The 14,966-nt window shown below is 43.9% G+C and overlaps 1 protein-coding gene across 2 annotated transcripts in view; it reads right to left on the reverse strand.

Annotated features, from left to right (window-relative positions):
* Positions 1-14,553, reverse strand: part of mib1 (MIB E3 ubiquitin protein ligase 1) — a 151,204-nt gene extending 136,651 nt beyond the window's left edge. For both annotated transcript variants that reach the window (XM_072571274.1, XM_072571273.1), the window contains exon 1: positions 14,172-14,553. In XM_072571274.1, the coding sequence (XP_072427375.1) occupies positions 14,172-14,400 (229 nt within the window). In that variant the 5' untranslated portion in view covers positions 14,401-14,553. The remainder of the gene's footprint in view (positions 1-14,171) is intronic.
* Between the last annotated feature and the right edge of the window lie 413 nt (positions 14,554-14,966).

Consider the following 14,966-nt stretch of genomic DNA (forward strand, 5'->3'; position numbering starts at 1 on the left):
GACTTTGTTGAAGAAAGTAATTACAAAACTAAACTTGGAATGAGAAGGCTTGAAACGCTACAGGGCTGAATATTTTTCTTCAAGTTCTATGAGAATGGAATCAATTGAAATTCCTACACTAACCAAAAGTTCTTTAGTTTAACAACACGACTACACTGTCTTTATTTCTTCAGATCATGAACTAGACTTGTCGTTAATACATTCCCTTCCAAAATAAAAAAGATCCAGATGTCCTGGGGGAAAAAAAAGACACTGCCATACCACAACTACTGCTGCAAATGTATTAACTTCAGTTATAATCAAATTTCCATGTCACATCTGCCACAGCTGAAACTCAGGGCCACTAGCAATTTCTGAAGCACAAGGCAAATCAAGACACACAATACCAAAAAAAAAACCACACCTCAGCTGAACAAGAAAGTCTACAGTCTTAGGAAACAAAACTTCTAAAATTAATGCAAACACTAATTATTTGTAGTCACACTTCTATTTTGAGATTGTTCACACTAAATATCCAATTTAATGGAGTAGGGCAAAATTGGAGAATACTGTATGACAGCAACTACTGAGGTCAATATTGCAAAGCAGTTTAATCTAACTATTAAAACTGCACATTCATGAAAGTTGAATTGTTGGCCCAAATATTCCAACGATGGTAGACTAGAATTGCACATCAGGACCATTTGTAAACCTAGATTCAATTAACTACATGGGAGTTGCCCAGGAAACTCAAAATTTTGATGAGCAATACCCTGAGTCTGGAACCCTCCAATATAGCTCAAAGTCAGCAAGGTGTAATTCATTTCAGCTTATTACTCAGGAAAACTGAAGATTAAATACCTGCTCTAACTTTTCCATTTTGGATACTGAATATCTTTTGGGGGGGGGGGGGGTGAACTGCTATCAGGTGACAGCAGCTAGAGCAGTGGTCTCATGGCTGGCCCTCCTGTACAGAGGGGAGGGACGAAGCATAGGCCACCAGTAATTGGAGAGGTGATAGTCAGGGGCACATATAGGCACTTCTGTGGCAGCAAGAAAGACTCCAGAATGGCATGTTGCCTCCTGGATAGCAGGGTCATGGATATCTCTAAGCTGGTAGAGGGCATCCTGAAACGGGAGGGTAAACAGAAGGAAGGCATGATCCATTTTGGGACAAATGATAGAGGTAGGAAGAGTAACAAGATCCTGCAATGACAATTCAGGGAGTTAGGCAGTAAACAAAAAAGTAGGGCCTCTAGGCTAGCAATCTCAGGATTTGTTTTCCGTGCCATGTGCTACTGAGTTGAGGAACAGAGGCATAGTGTAATTGAACATGTGGCTAAACAGCTGGTGTAGGGGGAAGGACCTCCGGTAATGGGATGCCTTCCAGGGAAGGTGGGACCTGTAGCAGAAGGACGGCTTGAAGCTAAACTGGAGGAGCACCAATATCCTGGCAGGGAGGTTTGACACTACAATTCAAGAGGGTTTAAACGAGCGTGGCGGGGGGGCGGCGGCGGGAAGGGTAACAGGAGGTCACTAAGTATAAAGACTGGGGAAGAGCTTGAGACTGAAACAAATGTAGCTAACAGGAAGAGCGGTCAGGGAGACATTGTTGAGCTCAGCAGAACTGGAAGCTTGGACGGTATTTGCTTCAATGCAAAAGGTATAACCGGTCAGCCTGGTTTAATGCTTGCAATTATGTTGTTGTTGCTCTCACACAGACATGGAATCAATTGAAAGAGGGACAGTATTGGCAGCTTAATGTTCAAGGATATCAATGTTTTAGATGAGACAGAGAAGGAAGCAAAAGAGGTGCAGGAATTGCATTACACGTAAGGGACCGTGTCACAATTGTGATGAGGGAGGTCACTGTGGAGGGATCTTGCAGCGAGGAATTATGGGTAGAGCTCAAGAATAGGAAGGGTGCAATCATTACGCTGGGATTGGACAACACACTTCCCAGCGGGAGATAGAAGACAACACGGGGAACCTTGATTATCCGAACGTGATGGGCGGGCACTATATCGTTCGGATAATCAATATTCAGTTAATCGATTAAATACCTTTCCTCTGGGGCTCGGGGTTTTAAAAGTCTGTTCCTAGTTCAGGAGACTGCAGCAGCACACAGCGTGCAAGGCCCCACACCCAACACCGCCCCCCCCCTCCACCCCAACTCCATCCATCACCAAACCCAACCCCTCACCCCATCCAACACTGCCCCCTGACCCCTCCAACACCACCCCCTCAGCTCCCCAACCCTGTCCAACACCGCCCCCACCTCCAACCCTTCCAACGTCGCTCCCCCCGCTCCCAACCCCATCCAACACCCCCACCCCACAACCCAGTACACCCCTGTCCCCTCTCCAGGGCAGCTGGGCTGGACACCAACAAGACTACTGCTCCCGGTGTTTGTGGGGTAAGTCACACACAGCCACACACAACGTTTTGACAGTTTCCACCTTTGCCATGTACAAAACAATGTTGGAGAGATTATCAGGGGAAGGGGGGTTTAGGGTACACCCCTCTGTAGAACTCCAGGGAAAGTGTGGGGAGAGAGAGAGGGAGAAGGTGGGAGCCCAGTCATTTGGAGACAGTGCCTGTTTAATCACTGTAGACAAAAGACGCAAACACTGTTGGAAACACATCTTTGATGTAATGGTTCCATCGGGACCTAGAGATCTCCTTCAGATAATCCGATTTTCAGATAATTGGTATTCGGATAATCGAGGTTCCCCTGTATGTATAATTAGATTCTGGAAAGATGTGAAAATAACAGGATTGTTCTGGTGGGCGATTTTAATGTCCCCCCCCACGTGGACTGGAACTCCCTTTGTGTCAGGGGTTTGGACGGGGAGCAATTTGTTGTGTCCCCAGAAGGGTTTTTTTGAAACTGTATGTGAATAGTCTAATGACAGAAAGGGCCAGATTGGAGCTGCTATTTGGAAATGAAATCAGTCAGGTGATCAAAGTTTCAGTGCGGGAGCAATTTGAGAATAGTGGCCATAATTCCGCATGTTTTGATTATTTATGGATAAGGACAAGGATAGACCTTGTGAATGAAGGTGTTAAATTGGGAGAAAGCTAACTATAACCAAATTAGGCAAGAATTGGAGAATATGGATTGGGAGCATCTGTTTGAGGGTAAATCCACTTCTTGGAGTCTTTTACAGACCAGTTGATTAGAGTGCAGGACAAGCACATTCTTATGAAAATGAAGGACAGGAATGGCTGGATTTAGGAACTTGGATGACAGGGGAAATAGTCAGCTTAGTCAAAAAAAAGCAGACGCAAGGTCGACACAACTAAAAACAAAATGCTTGAAGAATACAGAGAAAGCAGCAGGACAGCTAAAAGGACCTTGAGATGTTCGTGGACAGCAAGGTTAAGCCGTTTTATACATATATCAGGAGCAACTTGGGAAAGAGTAGGTCCACTCAAGGATAAAAGGAGTGAGGTTGTGTGTGCAGCCAAAGGAAATGGGTGAGATCTGGGAAATCCAAGATGGAGGATGGGAAAAATTTCTGACTGCAACATGCTGCTCCTTTTTTGAGGTATTTTGGGTGTTGGAGGTGATTTCCTCCAATTCCAGAAGCAGCAATTACTGTTTTATATGCTGTTGCATTGTTTTGGAACTTCGGAGGGAAAAAAAAAGTCAAAACAACAACAGTTTTAAAAGGGAGAGGTATAGACAAAGGCAGCACATAGTGAGGTCAGTGCAAGAGAGAAAAAGAGAAAGAAACCCACCCTGCTAATTGACACAGTACTGAACCTGCAAATTACTGCCTTTGCTGTTGAATTCATGTATCGCTGGACATCGGAGTGCATCTGGGAAAATTAACAAACAATGAAATTCACAACAGATCTTGGAGGAACCTGTTTGGGAGAGATTACAGCACAGAAGCAGATAAGTTTCAAGTGTGGACTTGAGTCCTTGCTGTAAGTCTGCAGCAGTGAATAGAATGGGTCCTTTCTTGTTTATATGTTTTATTGAGGTATATCTCTTGATTAAACTTAAAAATATAAGCCATAAGTAATAAGTTAGCCTGGAGCTATTTTGTCGAGGAATAAGACGGGACTATTTTCTAGTTCTGCAGATGGAAGCAGCAAAAATGGTCCTTAGTAGAGTGACATGCTCTTGCCGGACGTGGGAGTTTAGGGAGACTTTACATGTTACTGAGGATTATATCTGCAACAAATGCCGTTGGTTGCGAATCCGGTCAGATTGAATAGAATGGCTGGAGCATGAGTTAGAGGCACTGAGGAATCTACAAAAGCAGGGGGGTGTGATGGATGGCAGTTATATGAAGGGTGTAAAGTCGCAGATACAGTCACATAGATAGGTTAACTCCAGGAAAGATAAGAGAGGTAGGCAGGTAGTGCAGGAGTGTTCTGTGGCTATCCCCATTTCAAACAAGTAAGCTGTTTTGGAAAATGTAGGGGGTGATGGATTCTCAGGGGAACGGAGCGTGAGCAGCCAAGTTTCTGGTATTGAGACTGGCTCTAATGCAATGAGGGGTACATTGGGTTCCAAGAGATTGATTGTGTGAGGGGAATCTCTAGTCCGAGGCACAGATAGACGTTGCTGGCGCCAACAGCGAAAGAAACAGAATGGTGTGTTGTTTCCCTGGTGCCAGGATCAAGGATGTCTCAGAGAGGCTGCAGAATGTTCTCAAGGGGGAAGAGGGCTCTTGTACATATTCAAACCAACAACATAGGAAGGGAAAAAGTTGAGACTCTGAAGGGAGAATACAGAGAGTTAGACAGGAATTTAAAAAGGAGGTCCTCAAGAATAGTAATTCTGGATTACTCCTGGTGCTATGAGCTAGTGAGGGCAGGAATTGGAAGATAGAACAGATGAATGCATGGCTGAGGAGCTGGTATATGGGAGAAGGATTCACATTTTTGGATCATTGGAATCTCTTTTGGGGTAGAAGTGACCAGTACAAGGAGGATGGATTACACCTAAATTGGAAAGGGACTAATATACTGGCAGGGAGATTTGTTAGAGCCGCTCGGGAGGATTTAAACTATTAAGTGGGGGGTTGGGACCCAGGGAGATAGTGAGGAAAGAGATCAATCTGAGACTGGTACAGTTGAGAAAAGTAGCGAGTCAAACAGCCAAGGCAGGCAGGGACAAAGCAGAGAATTAAGTGGGACTGATCAATTAAACTGCATCTATTTCAATGCAAAGGGGCCTAACATGGAAGACAGATGAACTCAGGGCACAGTTAGGAACATGGGACTGGGATATCATAGCAATTACAGAAATGTGGCTCAGGGATGGACAGGACTGGCAACTTCATGTTCCAGGATACAAATGCTACAGGAAGGATAGAAAAGGAGGCAAGAGAGGAGGGGGAGTTGCATTTTTGATAAGGGATAGCATTGCAGCTGTACTGAGGGAGGACACTCCTGGAAATACATTAAGGGAAGTTATTTGGATGGAACTGAGAAAAAAGAAAGGGATGATCACTCCATTGGGATTGTATTATAGACCACCTAATAGTCAGAGGAAAATTGAGAAACAAATTTGTAAGGAGATCTCAGTTATCTGTAAGAATAATAGGGTGTGTTATGGTAGGGGATTTTAACTTTCCAAATACAGACTGGAACTGTCATAGTGTTAAGGATTTAGATCAAGAGGAATTTGTTAAACATGTACAAGAAAATTTTCTGGTTCAGTACATGGGTATACCTACTAGAGAAAGTGCAAAACTTGACCTACTTTTGGGAAATAAGGCAGGGCAGGTGATGGAGGTATCAGTGGGGGAGCACTTTGGGGCCAGTGACTATAATTCTAATAATTTCAAAATTGTGATGGAAAAAGATAAACCAGACCTAAAAGTTAAAGTTTTAAATTGGAGAAAGGCCAATTTTGACGGTATTAGGCAAGAACTTTCAAAAGCTGATTGGGGGCAGATGTTCACAGGTAAAGGGACAGGTGGAAAATGGGAAGCCTTCAGAAATGAGATAACGAGAGTGCAGAGACAGTATATGCCTGTTGGGGTGAAAGGCTGGTAGGTGTAGGGAATACTGGATGATGGAAGAAACAGAAGGTTTGGTTAAGAAAAATGAAGCAGATGTCAGGTATCAACAGGGTAGATCAAGTGATTCCTTAGAAGAGTATACTTAAAAGGGAAAATCAGAAGGGCAAAAAGGAGACATGAGACAGTTTTGGTAAATACAGTTAAGGAGAATGCAAAGGAGTTTTACAAATACATTAAGGACAAAAGGGTAACTACGGAGAGAATAGGGCCCCTCAAAATCAGGAAGGCGGCCTTTGTATGGAGCCACAGGAGATGGGGGAGATACTAAATGAGCATTTTGCATCAGTGTTTACTGTGGAGAAGACATGGAGATATAGAATGTAGGGAAATAGATTATGACATCTTACAAAATGTCCAAAAACAAAGTGCTGGATGTTTGAAACACATAAGTGGATAAATCCCCAGGACTTGATCAGGTGTATGCTAGACCTCTGTGGGAAACAAGGGAAGTGATTGCAGGGCCTTTTACTGAGATATTTGTATCATCGATAGTCACAGATAGGGTGCTGGAAGACTGGAGGTTGGCTAACATCGTGCCACTGTTTAAGATGGATGATAAGGACAAGTCAGGGAAGTATAGACCAGTGAGCCTGACATCGGTGGTGGGCAAGTTGTTGGAGGGAATCATGAGGGACAGGATGTACATGTATTTGGAAAGGACAGATTAAGGATAGTCAACATGGCTTTGTGCGTGGGAAATCTTGTCTCACAAACTTGATTGAGGTTTTTGAAGAAGTAACAAAGAGGATTGATGAGGGCAGAGTGGTACACGTCATCCATATGGACTTCAGTAGAGCGTTCGACAAAGGAGACTGGTTAGCAAGGTTAGATCTCATTGAATACAGGGAGAACTAGCCATTTGGATACAGAACTAGCTCAAAGGTAGAAGGCAGAGGGTGGTGGTGGAGGGTTGTTTTTCAGACTGGAGGCCTGTGAGCAGTGGAATGCCACAAGAATCGATGCTGGGTCCACTACTTGTCATTTATATAAATGATTTGGATGTGAGCTTAAGAGGTACAGTTAGTAAATTTGCAGATAACACCAAAATTGGAGGTGTAGTGGACAGCGAAGAAGGTTACCTCAGATTACAATGGGATCTCAGATAAGGCAATGGGCTAAGAAGTGGCAGATGGAGTTTAATTTAGGTAAATGAGAGGTGCTGCATTTTGGGAAAGCAAATCTTAGCAGGACCTAAACACTTAATGGTAAGGTCCAAGGGAGTGTTGCTGAACAAAGAGACCTTGCAGTGCAGGTTCATAGCTCCTTGAAAGTAGAGTCACGGTAGATAGGATAGTAAAGGTGGCATTTGCTATGCTTACCTTTATTGGTCAGAGTATTGTGTACAGGAGTGGGGAGGTCATGTTGTAGCTGTATAGGATATTGGTTTGGCCACTTTTGGAATATTGCATGCATTTCTGGTCTCCTTCCTATTGGAAGGATATTGTGAAACTTGAAAGGGTTCAGAAAAGATTAAGAAGGATGTTGCCAGGGTTGGCGGATTTGAGCTATAGGAAAGAGGTTGAACAGGCTGGGCCTGCTTTCCCTGGAGTGTCAGAGGCTGAGGGTGACCTTACATTGGTTTATAAAATCATGAGGGTCATGGAGATAGGGTAAATAGACAGGGCCTTTTCCCTGGGCTGGGGGAGTCCAGATCTAGAGGAAAGAGTTTTAGGGTGAGAGGGGCAAGATATAAAAAAGACCTAAGGGGCAACTTTTTCACGCAGAGGGTTGTGAGTGTGTGGAATGGGCTGCCAGAGGAAGTGACGCAGGCTAATATAATTGCAACATTTAAAAGGCATTTGGATGGGTATATGAATAGGAAGAGTTTGAACGGATATGTGCTGGGTGCTGGCAGGTGGGTCTAGATTGAGTTGGGATATCTGGTCGACATGGACGAGTTGGACCAAAGGGTCTGTTTCTGTGCTGTACATCTCTCTGACTCGGACTCCATGACTCTAATACATCGGTATTCACCAAGAGAGAGAAGTGAGGGATACCAAGGTTAGGGAAAGGTGAATACTCTTGGGCAAGTCAACATAATGGAGCAAGTGTTGTGTGTCTTGAAATGCATTAAGGTAGACAAGTACCCAGGACTAGTTAGAATCTATCCCAGGATATTGAAGGAGGCAAGGGAGGAAGTAGCTGGGGCCTCAACAGCTATCACTGCATGCTCTTTGGCCTCAGACTAGGTTCCAGAGGACTGGAGAATGGCCAATGTTCTTCCTTTGTTTCAGAAAGGAAACGTAAATAATTCAGCTAATTAAAGACGGGGAGGCCTGACATCAGTGGTGGGGAAACTGTTAGAGAAGATACTAAAAGACAGGATTTATTCACATTTGGAAGCAAATGGACTTGTTAGGGACAGGCAGCATAGGTTTGTGGAGGGAAGGCTATATCTCACAAACATCAGAGCTTTTGAGGAGGTGACAAAAATGACTGAAGAGCAGTGGATGTTGTCCATATCTTTACTAAGACATTCAATATGGTACCTCATGGTAGGCTGGTACAAAACATAGAGTCTCGCGCAATCTGGGGTTTAATGGCTCAATGAATAGAGAACTGGATTGGTTATATAAGACTAAGAGTAGCAGTAGTCGGGTTTTTTTCAAAATAGAGATCAGTAACTAGCAGTGTTCCAGAGGTCACTGCTGGGACCTTTGTTGTTTATATGTAAAAATGATCTGGCGAAAAATGTAGATGCTCTGATTTGTCAGCATGCAAATGACACCAAAACTGGCAGAGTTGCAGATAGTGAGGTGGATTGTCAAAGGATACAGCAGAGTATAGATACATTGCAGATTTGGGAAGAGCAATGGCTGATGGAGTTTAACCTAGACAAATACGAGGTGATGCATTTTGGAAGATCAAATTCAGGCGCAAATTATACAACAAATGGTGGAACCCTTCGGAGCACTGACATACAGAGGGATGTTGGCGTACAGGTCCACAGATCCCTCAAAGTTGCTAAATTATGTTACAGCTGTATAAATGTTTAGTTAGGCCATATTTGGAAAATGCGTATAGTTCTGGTTGCCACACTACCAGAAGGACGTGGATCCGAAACTGCGGAATATCCAACACCAACTCCAATCTGATACCAACACCTTGGTCTCCCTAGACCCACATTCTCCTGCCTGGAAACTCATTCTGATCCAATATTGGCCCATTCGATCTCTGAGCCAATTCAGCCTGAGTCCCAACCCACTGTTAAACTACTCATGACCTGACCACTTCTCCAGCCTGACCTTACAGTTACTCCTGACCAACCACTGACCTCCATCCACCAATAAATCCAGGTGGCCCGATCTAACACTCACGCAATGACCCAATGAAGCATTCATCCCACATGTCCTAACTTGATTCAATTCTCCAATTCCAACCCAAAATCTACCCCTGACTTGACAGCAAAAGGCAGCACCATGCCCAAACCGCATTCTTTCCAATGCCTCCTGCATCCAACTCTGACATGACCCCACCCCATAACCACGTAACATCCAACTCATACTCCAAACACCAGCCCTGCAACACAACATTCAAACACTAACCACAGCACCTAACCCCCATTAACCCCAAGCCATCCATCACCAACACACTCACCCCAACACTGACCACATTTCTCAACCCAACATGCCCCATAACCCCAGCACACAACCTCCACCCCAATCATGACGCCCATGCTACCCCAACTCGTACAACCCAACAATCAAAATACTCTACCAGACAGCCGAGTACTTGCCCCCAATATAACCAAACTGCCTCCACATTCTGCCCCAAATGCTCCCCTCCCAATCACTCCATACTGTTGGGCAAGTAGGCATCAAACACTATCCCACCACCTCCAATCCCACTCTAACTCCACACCCATCCATTTAACCAACCCCAACCTAACTTTAAAACTCTTCTGACACCGTGACACCCAGCTCCAAGTCTGAACCGATGCCAACCTAACGTTCAAACCCAATTTAATAACCAATATCCACATCCTCAATGTGATCCATCCCCATTCCCCTCCCTGATTTGATATCCACCATCCCACTCCATCCTCAGACATGACTGATGACCCAACCGCAAAATCTCTATTCAATTCACCATTGATTATCCACTGTCACCCAACCTGACACGGTCTGCTGACCTACTGCCCTGACACCCAACACCTATCCTAACAAACCTGCCACTCACATGAACTCATCACTCTGCACTCAATCTGAAACCTAAATAACCTACAATGACACTCCCAACTAACCTTTTACCTGACACGACACCAAACTTCAATTCAACAGACAATTCCCCCACCCCAATAGCCTACACTGATTGAAACCCACCACTCAATCTAATCTATTTTCACTTGCTAGAAGCTACATAAATTCATATGTGGAAACTTGTCATTTGCGAGCAAAAGGAAAATGTCCAGTCATTACATCACTTTTGAATTAAAAGCTACATGGAAAAAAATATTCCCTGGTGCACTCGCCATAGAAACAATTCACCAAATTAGACTTGGCAACAAATCAGCACCTTTTTCTCAGGCAGCGTAAGTTGTTGCTCGCTTTGAAATTTGGCATTCTTGCATTTGTCCTGATGAGTTCAAGACTAAACAATTTAACAATGTGTCTTAATTATAACTTTAAGGTCATTTAGTTCCGGAAATGTTTTGGACTCAAATACACCTCTCCCAAATTGTCCAATGTACCAATCAATTGCAAATTTAACAAAACAATTAGCCATTCAACTATCAAGTCTTTTCTGGTTGTCCTAGTATAACTGACCATCATAAATATGGAAACAGTTAGGGAAATAAGACTAAATTATCACCGGTTTCAGAGCTTCTTATGACCAATTGACGGGACATGTCAGAGAGCAATCCTGCAACTGTTTTCAGTTTTCCTGGCCTTCAAGCACAGCATTATTGCTGGCATGAGCTATTCCCCAAAGTAGGCATGAAGCAGCGTCCACCATTCTGCTTTACAAGATGCAAGCTGCATCTCCAGCACCATTTAATCTTTAGAACAGGCATTGTAAAATTGCTAAAGCCACTTTATATTGCAAATTGAAGCTGTGGTTCTCAGTGATCTGTGGTGTCTCAATTTACACTCTTGTCATAAACACATAAAAATCCACATCATATAAACCATGGCCAATATCAAGCTGTCTGCAACATCAGAGATTCCTTTCAACAATAAAGCAAAACATACTGTAGCCAGACTAGATTTTCAAAAAGACATTTCAGAAATGTACGTTCTTAACTTGAAGAATCTCAAGTAAGTTTTGAGAAGATTTGTAGCTCAGATTGAGGTTCTGGATATAGGTTTGCTCGCTGAGCTGGAAGGCTCATTTTCAGATGTTTTGTCACCATACTAGGTAACATCTTCAGTGAGCCTTCGGGCGAAGCACTGCTGGTGTTCCCTGCTATCTATTTATATGTTTGGGTTGCCTTGGATTGGTGATATTATTTCCTGTTCCTTTTCTCAGGGGTGGTAGATGGGGTCTAACTCGATGTGTTTGTTGGAATGCCATGCTTCTAGGAATTCAGGTGCATGTCTCTGTTTGGCTTGTCCTAGAATGAATGTGTTGCCCAGTCAAAGTGTGTCCTTCCTAATCTGTACATAAGGATACTCGTGAGACAGGATCATGTTATTTTGTGGCTAGTTGATGTTCATGTATCCTGGTGGCTAGCTTTCTGCCTGTTTGTCACAGTTCTTCCACGGTATTTTGTAAATGATAGTTACAAAATACCGTGCAAAAACTGTAACAAACCCTTTATTCTGAGAAGATCAATGACGGGAAATGCCTAATTTTCCACACTTCCCAAGGAGTTCTGGTAGTGTGCCACCTTGAGCTGGTGTTGTTCTTGAGATTATAGTTTTCCATAATGTCAGGTAATAAATTCAAAGATTTATTGGCCTCTGACAATGTCTTGCCTTAGAAAGTGTGCCTCTAATATACAGCTTGGAGCAAATGGTGTTGCTATGTCATAGAGTTTCTAGCTTGCTAACTGGAAAAGGGTCATGAGGGAAAAGGAACTTTTTTAACAGAAACCTAGGCCAGTTAGTGATATGCATCCTATAAATGTTATATATTGCAATGTTTGTGCACCAGTGGTGGAAGAGATGGTTCGAATCCAGGGACAGGATCCTGCAATAATGATAAATGTTCTGTTGAGATTCAAGTGATGCAGCTTTACACGCAACTGGCAAGAACACCTTTATCTTTTGACCGCAAGATAGAGGAGAGGCTTTCAGAGTTCAGCAGGTGAGCCACTCAGTACAGAACACTTAGTATTTCTTCTGCTTGTGCTACCAATGTTGATGTGATTGAGCCATTGAACTTTCCAGATGTCTATAGTGGGCACACTTTGTTAAGGGAAGGTGAAACGTAGTCAATTCCCAGCATGGATGTCACCTGTTCAAAGCATACTAGGCTCAACTAAATGCTTCTTGCCTGTTTATAATGCAGTTTGTTTTCAGCAACAATTAGAATACTGGAAAGCCGAATGCAAAAAGCTGTAAATGTATCTCATACATATGCATCTTCTGAAGTTGACTTTGACAGCTCCTAGTTTTAACAGAAATCTATTCAAGCTAACTAAGGTAAAATTACATTTCTAAACTGTCAGACTGCCATTGGCATAAAGGTTTAAGTATCATTGCAGTTATTAGAAGTAGCAGTGCAGACGGTAGGTTAAGTTCAAGATGACTTCTATTGTCTCAGCAATATATTCATGAATCAGAATAGCAGCTGTTCCAAGACAGTCTAATCTTGGAAACATTCTTGCTTAGGTTTATTTATCAATTTAACTAAACACTCAAAAATTAATATCAAGTTTTGTTTAAAAGCTGAATTAAATTTTACTTAGGAAACTAGGAACAAGGTTTGTGATTATCTTTGCATATTATCTTAACAATGCATAGTAATTTAATGCACATTATTCCTGTGCTATATATTCAAAGCGAAATATAATTGATAGAAAAAAGATGAATAAATTTCAAACAGAAGTGTGTGCATAAGTATTGATTATTAAAAACAATTTAAAAAATAAAATGTTGTTTCCAATCTTCAATTCAAACAGAGACCACAATTTATTGTAGAAATAGTTTCATTTCCAATGGGTTCAAGTGATTACAAGTTATTTGCAGAGTTCTTATTGCATCAGATGCTAGTAATAACATGCAAGTAGTGTGGATATATAATGTGTTGCACTGACCTTTAGGTAAATAACAATGATCACTAAATACATTCTCTAGATAACGACTTTCTTAGACAGTTATTACATCTGATCCAGAATAACCAAGCATTGCTGTAAATCACAAGACGAATATAGATGAGAACCGTAGCATGGCCCAGAAAATTGAACGTCTGCTTAAATTACGTGCAAGATATTCAACTCATGCGTGCACTACATTCCAAGATCATTAAACCGTAACAACTGTAGGTGAAAGCATCTCCCTTGAGTACGTTTCTATCAGTAAATGATAACGTTCAATCACAGCTTGTTTTCCATATTGAAACAGTTGTTTACATCAAGTGATGCAACTAATCACGCCTGTAAACACATGAGCACAACACACGTGAATGAATCTGTGCTACACACAACACAAAAATGAACAATTTGTCGGAGACGATGTGATGAAAACGATTAACGGAGGAAGTGGATAGGGGGAGAGGCAGCACAAAACTGCAGCGATTATAGGAAACGGTTACGTGTGACTGAATTAATCGCCAAAAAAACTCGCGTATAATTTGGACAAATCAATTCCATGAGCCAGGTCGCATTTTGATAAAGCGCTGGTCTCTCTTCACACGGTGATGCCCCTCCAGTGCCCATCACGCAGCCCCTGACAACAACGATCCACTTGCCCAGGCGTCAATTGCGGTGCCGTTAACAGGGAGGCATTTTCCCGAATGAGCGGATTCATTCCCAATCGGCGGTGTCGCTCTCGGATGGTGATTGCCTTCCCGGGATTGGGGGCCTGCACCCAGTTTATCATCCCCTCCCTCCCTCCCTCCCTCCCCTGCCCAGCCCACCGCCTCAGACAGGCCTAAAGGAACACAATGGGAGGCGGCCAGCCTTCTGTCTGGTCTGGTCTGGTCTAGGCCCAGGCTCGGGCCCCGGGCCCCGGGCCCGGCTCTGGCCTCGCTCCGCTTTACCTGTCGGCGCGCTGTCCAGGATGCGCAGGTCGTAGGCCCCGGAGCAGCGGTAGTTGGCGGCGGTGCCGTTGTCCCAGACGACCACCACCTCCTCGGGGCTCTCGAAGCTCCGCACGGTGCCCACATGCCCCTCGCCGCCGTCCTGTTTGCCCCATTTCCAGTCGGGGCCCCGCACCACTCGAGCCCCGACCCCCTCCATCATCACCCGGTTATTCCTGGAGCCGCTCATAGCGGGGGCCTGGGCGAGGCGGGAGGTGGCTGCAATCCCAGGGGTTAGGGGCAGAAATCCGCCGGTACCGGGGAGATTTAATCAAACCGGGTTTTTTTTTCCCTCTCTCTCGGTGTTGTTCACAATCCGGGAACTACTGAGGGGGGGGGGGGGGCAGGGAGGAGAGCGAAACGACGCATGTGCATTAGGGGCCCCTCAACTGGAGGGGGAATATGTCGCCGCCATCTTTGATATGGGCAGACCCCCCGCCTTCATATTTAATATGGGCATATTCCCGTCGCCATCTTTGATATGGGCAGACCCCCCGCCTTCATATTTGGGCAAATTCCCGTCGCCATCTTTGATGTGGGCAGAAGTCACAAGACGCCAGCTTCAAGTCCTGAAAACAACAGATGCTGGAGAATCACAGTGGGTCCAGCAGTATTCATAGAGAGCGCTACCTAATGTTTCGAGTCTAGGTGACTGTAGAACCTAAATGATACAACACCAGGTTATATTCCAAAAGGGACAAAGTGAGGATGAGGACTGTCGATGCTGGAGATCAGAGTCCAACAGGTTTATTTGGA

This window comes from Chiloscyllium punctatum, chromosome 5 (genome assembly GCF_047496795.1).
Source record: "Chiloscyllium punctatum isolate Juve2018m chromosome 5, sChiPun1.3, whole genome shotgun sequence".
Lineage (NCBI taxonomy): Eukaryota > Metazoa > Chordata > Chondrichthyes > Orectolobiformes > Hemiscylliidae > Chiloscyllium > Chiloscyllium punctatum.